The 11456-nt window shown below is 60.4% G+C and overlaps 1 protein-coding gene across 1 annotated transcript; it reads left to right on the forward strand.

The window, feature by feature from the left end:
- Positions 1-146: 146 nt before the first annotated feature.
- Positions 147-10185, forward strand: GMEB1 (glucocorticoid modulatory element binding protein 1). Its single transcript, XM_032202450.1, has 10 exons — positions 147-185; positions 1655-1818; positions 2672-2754; positions 3539-3663; positions 4582-4685; positions 5130-5284; positions 6365-6493; positions 7187-7324; positions 8233-8355; positions 9372-10185. Exons 2-10 carry the CDS (start codon positions 1691-1693, stop codon positions 10076-10078), a joined length of 1692 nt encoding a protein of 563 aa, XP_032058341.1. The 5' UTR covers positions 147-185; positions 1655-1690; the 3' UTR covers positions 10079-10185.
- The last annotated feature ends 1271 nt before the right edge of the window (positions 10186-11456 follow it).

The raw sequence follows: 11456 nt of genomic DNA on the forward strand, positions 1-11456 counted from the left end.
GGAGCGGCGCGGAGGCCGCGGCCCCTTTAAGCCAGGCGGCGGCCGGAAGTGCTGGCGGCCGAGGCCGCGGCGGGCACTGCGCATGCTCAGCTCTTGCCCGGCCCCGCTCCCCCCTCCCCCCCCACCCCGAGCTCCCCTCCCCCCCCGGCTCTCTCCCAACCCCCGGACTCGGCCGCTCGGCGACGGTAAGGGCCGGGCCGGCGCCGCGCTACGGGAGCCGGCAGGGGCCAGGCCGCGGCGGCGGCGGCGGCGGCGACGGCAGCGCGACGGGGCGGGGCGGGGAGGGGAGGGGGGCGCTCCCCCCCCCCCCCCCCCCTCCGCGCGCGCGAGCGTGCCGCCGCCGTACGTGCCGCGCGCGCCGCGGGGGGGGGGGCGGGGGGGGGGATTGCGCTGCTGCGTCCGCCTGCGGGGGGAGGGAGGGAGGGGGGGGGGGGGAGCGCGGGGAGGGGAAGGGAGGGGAGGGGGGAGCGCGGAGGCCACGCCCCCTCCCCCGGGCGGCCACGCCCCCCGCGCGCGCCGCGGGGGCACCGGGCGCGCCCCCCCCCCCCCCATCCCCTAAGGGGGGGGCCTGAGGGGAGGGGGGGACACGGGGGGATGGGGATGGGGGGGGGGCATGGGGGTGAGGGGGTGGCCCCCAGCCAGGGAGGTGCCCCCTGAGCCATGTCCTGTGGGTGGCCTCGGTCTGGTGTCACTCCGGTCTCACTCCGGATCCTGCCTCCGCCCGGCCTCACTCCGGTTCTGGCCTCGCTCCTGTTCTGATCTCGCCCTGATTCTGGTCTCACTCCGGTTTCGCTCCGGCTCTGGCCTCACCCCGCTCTCACTCCAATTCTGGCCTCACTCCGCTTCTAGTCTCACTCTGGTTCTGGTCTCACTCCGGTCTCACTCCGGTTCTGGCCTCACTCCGGCCCCATTTGTCCCACCAGCCTCCACCAGCTCCATGTTCCCTGCAGCCGCTTCCCCCAAGCACCGCGCTCAGCCCCGGGCAGGAGCTGGATGGGGCCGGGGAGGCCGGTGGGGGCTCGGGGTGGCTTTCAGGGCTGTGAGGATGAGCCTGAGCCGAGTGCCTGGCACCCAGGGCCGAATCCATCCCAGGGCCAAGCCCATCCTGGGGCCGATCCCATCCCGCACCCGGGGCCGATCCCATCCCGCACATTTGTGGGCAGCCCCAGCTCTGTGCGTCCCTACACAGCGCCTCGAGGGCTGTGTGGGGCTGTGGGGGGGACCCGTCCCAGGCAGGGCAGGGCCATGTCAGGGGGCGATGGGACCTGCCCCGGTCATGGGGATGAGGCCGTGCTTTGGGATCCTTCCTCCCGTACTCTCCTGGTGCTGCCACAACCTCACACACGGCCTCGCTCGGCGAGTTACCAGCGAGATGGCGCTGGGGGGACCCCGAGCCCTTCAGCACGGCGTCGCCAGACGAGCTGCTCGTAGCCAGCACCGAGGAGCGAGCTCCCCTCTGGGGAGGACGTTTGGGCACCTGCCGCCTCCCTGCTGGCGAATTTTCCCCCCCCTTGGGAACCCGAGAGCCTCTCCGGCAGCCCGGAGCCGTGCCGTTTGCTGCAGCGGGACCTGTGGGGGACGATGCCCGGGCGCTGCGGCGCCGTTTCCCCCTCAGCTCCCGCGGTGCAGCCCTGCCTCTGCTCGCCCTCCGCAGCGCCCCGGCCCCCCGCTGCTGGGCTTCATGTGAGAGATGGCGAACGCCGAGGTGAGCGTCCCTGTGGGCGATGTGGTGGTTGTACCAAGTGACGGCAACGAAGGGGAGAACCCGGAGGATACCAAGACCCAAGTGATCCTGCAGCTCCAGCCCGTGCAGCAGGGGTGAGTCGGGCACCGAGGGGCGGTGGGCTCGGGGTGGGGTGGGGGCTGCGCCTCGTGGCCCCCCGCGGAGGTTTTATTTGAGGAAAATAACCCCGGCTGAAGGCTTCCCGGGTGAAAGCGGGGAAAGCTTTTGTGTGTGGCACCGTCAGCGGGCTCCCGAGGGCCAGAGCCGTCCTGCGGAGCCGCAGGATGCCAGTCCCTGCGCCATGGGGAGGATGGGGGCGAGCCCCCCACGCGCCCTTCCCCGGGTGGGATTTTGTCAACCCGCAGCCGATTCCCCTGGGGGGGCTGTGCCACACAGCCTGCGAGGCTGCCTTGTGCCTGCAGGCACCCGGGGTTTTTAGTTATCCTCCCAAAGACTCTAGGATTTCGGAGGGAAGCCTCGCAGGGCCGGCGCTTCATCCCGAATAGCTGCAGGGTGTAAACGCGGCGGCTCCGGCCCCGTGCTGTTTGCAGGGGGCTGCTGCAGGCCTGACAATGGCTCTTCCCCGCCTGAACCCCCCGGGGGAAGTCGCCCGAAGCGCTGCAGAATGTCACGCAGGAGGGAAGGGAAATCCTGGGTCACTGAGCTCCGCTTCCTGTTGGTGCGGGCGTCAGAAATCAAAGGCAGAGGTCGGGGGACGCGTCCTGCCCCGCGGGCACCTCGGTGCGATGGCAGGGCTGGCAACACCTCTGCCCGCCCCAGCCCCCGGGACTGTTAGGAAATTTTATGCGTGCCAAAAAATGCCCATGGCAAAACCGTCAAAGAAAATGGGCGGCCCTCGAGGACGAGGGCGAGAAAGCAACGAGGGGGATTTTCAACCCCGCGCCGTGCCGTATGTGGTTGCTTTACCTGTGGGCCCTTTCACAACAGGATTTACCAGGAGGGCTCGGAGGCCAGCGCCGCCGTGGTGGCCGTCGAAACGCACACCATCCACAAGCTGGAAGAAGGGCTCGGTGAGTTGCTGCCTGCTGTGGGCGTTGTTCCCCCTCTACACGGCCACCAAGCTGGGGGCTGGGGGCTGGGGGCTTCCCTCCGGCTCTGCCCCCGTGGGTGCTGGTCCCCGGGTGGGTGCTGAGGTCCTGGGTCTCCTGCAGTGAGTGGGAAGGGCTCCCGCAGGGTCCTGGACATTGGGCTCTGGTTGCTGTTTTTTTGGTGATCCAAACCCGTAGAGATTTGGGCTGAGCGTTCAGCAGGACTGAGCGGGCTGGCCCCAGCTGCTCCCTGCCACCCCAAGCAATAGCAGGGCTCATAAAGCGCCCTCTCGTTAGGTGCTGCCACTAAATCCTAACTCGTGTCTGCTTCCTGTCTGGGTGCAGGTCTTCTGGCAATATTAGCAAAGACTCGGCACGTGCAGAGAGCACACAGGGAGTAGATGGCCGATCTCTCTGCTAGAGGGACACCAGGGCTCCAAGAAACCTCTGAAATATGTTTCTTTTTTTTGCACAAAGTGAAGGTTGTTCTCCTTGCCCCCTACCTCACGGATGTGTTGGGTTTCCAGTCCCACATTCTCCTAATCGATGAGCTTTGTGCTGCTGTATTAAGAAGCAGATTTGCTCTTTCTGCTTGCTGCTAGAGCAGTAACTGGAGAAGGCTGAAGGAGGTCAGGTCCTGAGCTAGGAGCAGCCCTTCTTGTGGTTTCCTGCGTGTAGGTCTTCAGCTTGTGAGCTCTCAGCTCGTGCTTGGTAGGATTTGAGCCTCTCGGGTGGCAGATTTCATTTTTTGCCTTTTCTCCCTCAGACCCCAGCACCATTGAAACCAACGAGGAAATCGAGATTGCCTACCCCATCACCTGCGGGGAGAGCAAAGCCATCCTGCTCTGGAAGAAGTTCGTCTGTCCGGGAATTAATGTCAAGTGTGTGAAGGTAGGAGAGTTTTCACAGCAGATTTCTCCTGCACTCCCCATGTCTGGCCCTTTACCTCTGCAGCACTTCCTTACAGTTTTTGTTCCATCTGAGCCCTGTCCTGGAGCTGAGTGACTTCATCTTTGCCATGTGCTGGATGTCACTGCTGATGTTTGTAGCATGGGGAGAAGGAAGGGAAGAGTGGGTTAGGGGGGAAGGCCTCTCACCCACCTTACGTTTCAGTGCTGCTCTTGGTTGCTGCCTAAAGCAGAGCTGTGTTTGGCACACGGCGAGGGACGTGGGGCTGAAGGCAGGCAGGGAAGTGTAGTGAGAGCTGCCAGAGCTTTTCTTCCTTGTCTCTTTCCCTCGGCGTCCTGGTATTCCGCTCCTGTCAGTTCCTCAGGGAGCAGGCTGCATCGAGAAGAGGGATCTTGCCGCTACCTTTTTCCACTTGACAACGTGCTAAAGCAGCAGCTGGTGCTCTGAGGCTGCGCCCCGGGGTGCTGCTGTGGTGGGCACTCTGCTGAGACCCTCAGCGGGAGCTCGGTCACTGGGGCAGGGCAGGAGGATGCCCGAGTGCTCACCTGTGGCAGCAGGAAGCTGCTCGGCTCTTTGCTGTACTGGGAGCCTCCCAGAATGATCTCTGAGATGACTGCAGCTCGCACAAGGAGCTGAGTTGGTTCATGACCTGTACAAAAGCCTTCGGGACTGTTCCTGCCTAGGGCTGTGTGGTTTGAGTGCTGCAAACTGTCCCTGCTGGGTTGTAAGCACTCTGTGCTGAGGGGTTTGGAGCTGGTGGGGGTTTGGGAAGCAGCTCCTCTTTTGGGGAAGGGCTGGGGGCTCAGGTGAGCTGGCCTGGCTGTGACTGTGCCCTCAGCCAGTCTCCTGAAGCGATGCCCCCCCTTGTGTTTGCTGAGCCCGTGCTTATCTCCTTGCCAGTTCAATGACCAGCTGATCAGCCCGAAGCATTTTGTTCACCTGGCTGGGAAGTCAACCCTAAAGGACTGGAAGAGAGCCATTCGCCTCGGAGGAATCATGCTGAGGTATGTGACCTGCCCGCCGCCCTGCCCAGCTTCAGGGCTTCCTCGCTGCAGCTGCAGGATCCCCAGCAGGCATTTTATCTGCCTTGCAATCCCCAAAAGATCTCCTGGGGGCTCTCCTTACCTGGCCAGCAGCACCTGTGGGGCAGAGATCCTGGTGGACAGGGCAGGATTCCTCATCCTGTACAGAAACAGCCTCACCTGGGGGCCGTGGTGCTTGGTGGAAGTGGAAAGGGGCTGGTCCCCAGCTGGAGACGTGTGTGTGAAGCTGGGGCTTGGTTTGTGCGTGCCATTTGAAAGCTCCACAGATGTTTTGTGCCAAGAGTGCCGCTGGGTTCCCCTTCCCCCTTCCTTCCCACGGCCGCACTATCCCCACGTGGATCCCTCCCTTTCATCCCCCATCCGAGACCTGAGCTGAGCCTGCTCCTCTCCCTCCTCCCCGCGCAGGAAGATGATGGACTCGGGGCAAATCGACTTCTACCAGCACGACAAGGTTTGCACCAACACGTGCCGGAGCACCAAGTTCGACCTGCTGATCAGCAGCGCCCGGGCGCCAGTGCCGGGCCAGCAGAGCGTGGTGCAGACCCCCACCTCCGCTGACGGTAGGAAGCCTCTTGGCAGTGGCACGAGCTTTCCCCTGGTGTTTTCTCCCTCCCTGGGCTTACCAAATCGGGTTTCCCACACCACTCGGCACCTTCTCCCCGGGTGTGGCAGGGCAGTTCGGGAGGCTGCCCTGGTTTCTGGGAGGAAGGCGCTTCCCCTGTCCTCCTGGAGAGCTGATGCAGCATCGGGCAGGGAGTTCTGGGTGGGCAGCAGTGGCTGGAGGCAGCCTGGGGAGCTCACTTTGAGGGATCCCTCTTGGCTGGGAGCCCCGTGTGAGCCTGGGCAGCACTTTCTGAAGTGTTTCCTACCCGAGGGTCTATACCAAAGGTTAATACTGATGGGTCCAGGCACGCTGACCTCTTGCTCTGTTCCACATCCCCTGGCCGTCAGCAGATGGGGCACGATGGCTGAAGGCCTGATTTGATGGTCACCCCAGCTACAAGTTCTCAGCTAATCCCTTGCTTCAGAGCAGGGATTGATCTCTTTGCAGAGGTCAGAGGAGAAGAATGCTCCTGGCTGTACCCTATCGTTACTTCTCTATAAGGCCCTGGGCGGGTGAGATGGCAGAGGTGTCTGTAGGCTAAGGGGAATTTCCTGGAAAGCACCGTGGCTACATGAGAAAACCTTGCAGTGGCTGAACGTTGGCTTAGGTGTCCCAAAATGGATCCAGAAAATGAGGATCAAGTTGGATTTGTTTCCATTTAGCATGGACCTGGATCCTGTCGCTTCCTGAGAGATCAGAGCATCTCTGATGCTGATGATACAGGGGGAAAAAGGTGGCTGGGCTGAGACTTGTTTGCTCCCCACTTCTTTATTCTGATCCCTTTCTTTTAATTGTAGCCCAGAGCTCTGGTTTGGTTTTTGGAGGGTTTGTGGCCCTCCCTCCAGAAGCCCCAGACCCATCACAGCCCATCGAGAAGTGGCATCGTTTGCTCTTAGCTGCTTTTCTTTACAAAAGCCAGGCAAAACCGACCTGACCATGAGAGTGGAAAAGAGCCGGGGAGGGATGAGGGGGCGGAAAGCGAGGCAGGGATTCGGGGCTGGCGCTGCGGGGAGGGCTGACGCCGTCTGTCTGGCAGGGAGCATCACCCAGATCGCGCTGTCGGAGGAGAGCATGGAGGAGGGGATCGAGTGGAACTCGGCGCTTACAGCCGCCGTCACCATGGCCACTGAGGAAGGCATGAAAAAGGACACAGACGAGATCTCGGGTAAGCTCCTCGGGTGTTTTCTCCCCCTCTGCCCGCCTGCTACGAGGCGGAGATGGAAATCCCAGGAGTGGAGGCGGTGGCGGAGCTGCCCCACAGCCCCGGGGCCATCCCAGCATTTCCCAGGCGTGCAGAGCTCCCTGCTGCTGCTGGGGGCTTCAGCCCCGGCCTGGGGGCTGATTCCTCGGAGCTAGTAACTAGTTACACTGAGGGTTCTTTGGTTTTTAGTTTATTTAAAGTACGTAAATGGCCCCCAGCCTGGAGCTAGGCTGAAGCCATCAGCGTGGTTAGCAGCCCGTGTCAGTACCCTGGCAGCCCTCCGGGCTGTGTTTCCCTGGCTGTGGCGCCTTGCTTTCCCTCCCAGGGTCAGTGCAGAAGCTCAGGCAGAATTTCCTCAAAGATTTTAAGCTCTGTGTCTCGGGAGGACAAAGAGAAACAGTGAAATGTGGCCTTGGAGGTCATGGTGCTGCTTGAAAACTTGTTGCTGCCTTGCTTCCTGGATCTATTTTTGTTTCTTTGGGTTTTGGTTTGTTTTGTTTTTTTTTTTTCCATGTCACATCCACCCCAACGGCTGAATTAGAAGTCATCTTGCAAAGTTACTCTTGCTGCACGTGGCTTAGGTTTAAGGTCCTCTTGTGGGGAAATGCCCACCGATGCTCATGCCTGTTGACTTCTTCTCCCCTCTCCCCGTGCCAGAGGACACGCTGATGTTCTGGAAGGGAATCGCTGACGTGGGGCTAATGGAGGAGGTTGTGTGCAACATCCAGAAGGAGATAGAAGAAGTGCTGAGAGGCGTCCAGCAGAGGCTGGGCCAGTCTCCCTTCCAGATGACAGGTGGGTCGTGAGCCGGAGCCCCTGCGGTGGGGAAGGCTGCTCCAAAGGGAGCCGCGTGCTGAGGCCACGGGGTGCCTGTCCCCAGCTCCTGGTGCTCCTTGGAGCAGATTCTCCGAGCAAACCGGAGCCATTCAAACACTTTTTTTCCACGACAGTGACTGTAAACAGGTCCTACCCCCTCACTTCTTGTCCTGGCCTCGCTTGTGCCAAACAAACTGGTTTTGGGGCTGAACCAGATGAAGGAACTGATCTGGGTTAAAAATAGCTCCCCTCCCTTTCTGAGGCTTATTTTTGCCTTGGATCAGTGCCCTAATCCAGTTCAGCACACGGCCCTGTGAGCACAGGGCTTGAGAGCACTTCTTATTGATGCTCTTGCTGAGAGAACACCCATGTAACCACAAACTTCGTTTTACCCAGGATTTTTTATTTTTCCCCCCCTTAAAGTAGCTTTGGGCTGGCAAATCTTCGTGTCTGGTAGGTGGCAGCTTTTGGAAGCTGTGAGTGATTGAAGTCAGTGGATTATAATAGAAATTTTGCACAGCTTTCAGTGGAGCTGGCATGTTAATGACACTGTCAGCAGCATGGGGTGATGATTTGTAGGTGGAGATCTCGTTTGTATCTCTGTGATTGCAAATTATGCTTTCATTTGCAGCAATTTCGAGCTGCTTGGGTGACACATCTCTGTTTCATTTTCTTTATCATGTGAATGGGATTATTTAGTTCTTGGATGTCAGAAGGATGAGGGAGCTGGGTCTGCCCTTGTCAGCCAGCCCTCGTGGAAGAACAGGGATGGCTTTATAAAAAACAAAAGACAGAATTTGGTGTAATCACAGCACATTCCGAGTACCTGACGGAGACCCTTACCCCCCGTGGGACCTGGCACTCATCCCTTTGCACATTCCTTACAGATGCCGCAGTCCTGAACAACGTTGCTCACACATTTGGCCTGATGGACACAGTCAAGAAGGTTCTGGACAACAGGAAAAACCAGACGGAGCAAGGAGAAGAGCAGTTCCTTTACGCACTGGCAGGTAGGGTCAGTGCCTCGGCTCCTCGTCCCCTCCCTGCTCTGGGGAACCAACACAACCTTCCCTCAACGTAACCCCCCATGAACCCTATTAGGGTCCTTCTTCACTCCAGATCGCCCCGAAACAAACCTCCATCAATCCCTTTCCATCCCAGGGCTTGAGTGGAGCTGCCCGTGGCCCCAGAGCAGCTGCTCGGGGGCGTTCAGCAGCCCAAAGTGGGGCTGAGCCCTTTGCAGCAGCCAAAGTGTTGGCGCTGGGAGCCCGATCCAGTTGGTGTTAGCACATAGGTGCTGCTGCTGGCTGAGAGCTGTGCTGCAGCCCTCTGAGCATGGTGCTGTGCCTGAGCTGATGAACTTGTCTGTGTAGTGCTGAGCTGTCTGCTGCTCCTGGTGCCGAGCTACCCAGTGCCTCGTGTGGCTTCCCCTGAGCCGAAGCCACCAACCCGACCTGGATGCAGCTCCCTCCTCTCCACACCCCGTAGGACCTGTTCTTAGCTGGGCTGCCCTATTCCCCTACTACCCTGAGTAAATGGGATTACCACGCTTCTTCTGGCTTCCCCCGCTGACCCAGACAAGGGTCAAGGCGATGTCTGTGCTGCCCCGGGTGGTCCTGTCCTTGTCCCACATGTCCAAGGCCCCCAGGACCCAGCCAGGCTCAGGAACCTGTTCCTGCTGCCCAGAGGGGCTTCGTCCTCTCCTTGTAAGCAGGTTTCACCCAGGCAGCAAAGCTCCCATCTTCCTGGCAGCAGGAGGATAAAGGAAGCAGCAGAGTGGTGCAGGGCACCGCGTGTTCCTCGTGCGGGCACTGCCTGCTGGCCAAGGGGCTGAGCGGGTGCAGAACAAGGACCCGGGGCTGCTCCCTTGGCACAGTTTGGTCCTGAGTGCAGTGCTAGAAGGAGTGGTCGGGGTCCTGCTGCCGCCGACGTGGGCTGCAGCGGCTGCTCGTGGAGCCCTCGAGTCCTGGGAGCTCCCAGTTTGCTGCCCCCCGCCCCACGCACCGCTCCCATCCTCTCTCTGCAGACCTGGAGCGGCAGCTGGAGGAGCAGAAGAAGCTCGCCAAGGACCAGAAGGCGAAGTCCCAAACCATCCAGAACGTGGTGCTGATGCCCGTCAGCGCCCCCAAACCCCCCAAGAGACCCCGGCTGCAGCGCCCGGCCTCCGCCACCGTCCTCAGCCCCTCCACCCCCATCCAGCAGCCTCAGTTCACCGTCATCTCGCCCATCGCCATCGCGCCCGTGGGGCAGCAGTTCTCCGTGGGCAACATCCCGGTGGCCACCATCAGCCAAGGCTCCAGCCCGGTGACTGTCCACACCTTGCCCTCCGGCTCCCAGCTCTTCCGCTACGCCACCGTGGTGTCCTCCTCCAAGACCAGCTCCTCCGACACGGTGACCCTCCACCCGTCCTCCAGCCTGGCGCTGCTCAGCTCGGCGGCCATGCAGGACAGCGGCGCCTTGGCCAACGTGGCGGCGGTGGTGAACCCCGTGGAGCTGGTGGCCATGGAGTCGGGCCTCACCTCCACCATCCAGGCCGTGGAGGGCACCTCGGACGACGGGCAGACCATCATCGAGATCGACCCGGCGCCCGACCCCGAGGCGGACGCGGACGAGGCGGAGGGCAAGGCGGTGATCCTGGAGACGGAGCTGAGGACTGAGGAGAAGGTGGTGGGAGACGTGGAGGACCACCAGCACCAGGTCCATAACGTGGAGATTGTGGTCCTGGAGGACTAGCGGGGAAGGCGAGCGTCGGTTTGGGGAAGAGCTGGGAACCCGTTTCATTTTGGGCTTTTTGGTTAAGCATCCTTACCGGCCACCCCATTTGTTTCCATGGATATTTTCATTGCACTGTATATAAAATATATATATATATAATTTTTTTTTTTTTTTTTAAACAAAAAGCTGGAGAAACACGTGAGACCTGGACAAGGCTCCGTCTCCGTGGAGCACTGAACAATCCTGCCTGTCTGCAGGGCCGAGGAGAGACTGGATCTCTGCTGAACAACCCGGGAGGAACCGGGCCGGGGCTCCCGATGCCCGGCGTGGGCATGGTGCTTCCCTCCGGGCCTGCCACGGCCCGGGCAGTTTTATTTCAGAGAGACAATAACCAGTGGCTGGAGCTCGATGGGACTGTGGGAAGGGGCGATGGCTATGGGGTGGAACAGGTACCTCATCTGTGTTTTTATTTCGTTGCCCAGGGAAGGGAATTCTGCTGGACTCTTCACTGTCACCGCAACTGGGATTTATTTTTTTTTTAATTATTATTTTTGCTTCGGGGAAGAAGACAGCAACCCGACTTCGCTGTCCGTATTCTCCTCCTCCTCCACACCAGTTGGTTTTTATATCTCTATTTTTATTTTTTTGTATTCCTTTCCTCTCCCTTCCCCTATCCCCGTTCGCCAGCTGCCCAGCCCCGGCCCCGCTCTCTCCCCGCAGCACTTTTCCCCCTTTCCCTTTTCCCTCGCCTGGCCGGGCTCGGCGCCGCAGCCGCTTGGAGCCTCCGAGCCCCTTTCAGCCTGGTGCGTAAAGGCAGAACAAGAGCAGCTCGAGCTTCGTCCCGCAGCCTCCCCGCGTGCCGCGGGGGTGTACAAAGCATGTCGTGCTGTCGCTTCCCAGGAGAGCCGGACTCCGGATCGGGGGCGCCTCCCGTTTACACTGCGTGCCGGGGCTGCTCCCTGCTTGTCGCTACTCGTCTGGTGGTTTTATTTTTCTATTTTATTATTTTTTTTCTTCTTCTTCTTTCTTCCTAGGATCTCTCCGCAGGACGGCGCTGAAGTAACCGAGCGCTTCGCCGGGGTCCCTCCTGCCCTTGGGGATCCCCCGGGGGGGGGAAAAAAAAAAAAAAAAGAAAAGAAAAAAAGGGGGGAGCCGGGGGGACGCCAGGAGAGCTGCGGAGATTTGGGAGGGCTGGGGGGGGTGGGGGGGGAGCTGCTTGGCTGGAAATATTAAGCAAAAAAAAAAACAACAGCAAAGGAAACACACCTGGGGAGGGGGGTGGGCAGGGGGACGGCAGATGTGTTTGGCTATTTTTTGCATTAAAAGGAAAAAAAAAATCGGACCGGGCTTGAATGGTTTCTTCCTGGGGGGTGAGGGGCAGTGTGGGGACCCCGCT

Source organism: Aythya fuligula, chromosome 23 (assembly GCF_009819795.1).
Source record: "Aythya fuligula isolate bAytFul2 chromosome 23, bAytFul2.pri, whole genome shotgun sequence".
Taxonomy (NCBI): domain Eukaryota; kingdom Metazoa; phylum Chordata; class Aves; order Anseriformes; family Anatidae; genus Aythya; species Aythya fuligula.

Excerpts from the sequence above, each read along its gene's own strand:
- GMEB1 (XM_032202450.1), top strand. The coding sequence starts at position 1,691 with ATGGCGAACGCCGAGGTGAGCGTCCCTGTGGGCGATGTGGTGGTTGTA. Across the intron at positions 3,664-4,581 it reads TTAATGTCAAGTGTGTGAAG|TTCAATGACCAGCTGATCAG; the intron begins GTAGGAGAGTTT and ends TCTCCTTGCCAG. Across the intron at positions 4,686-5,129 it reads CTCGGAGGAATCATGCTGAG|GAAGATGATGGACTCGGGGC; the intron begins GTATGTGACCTG and ends CTCCCCGCGCAG.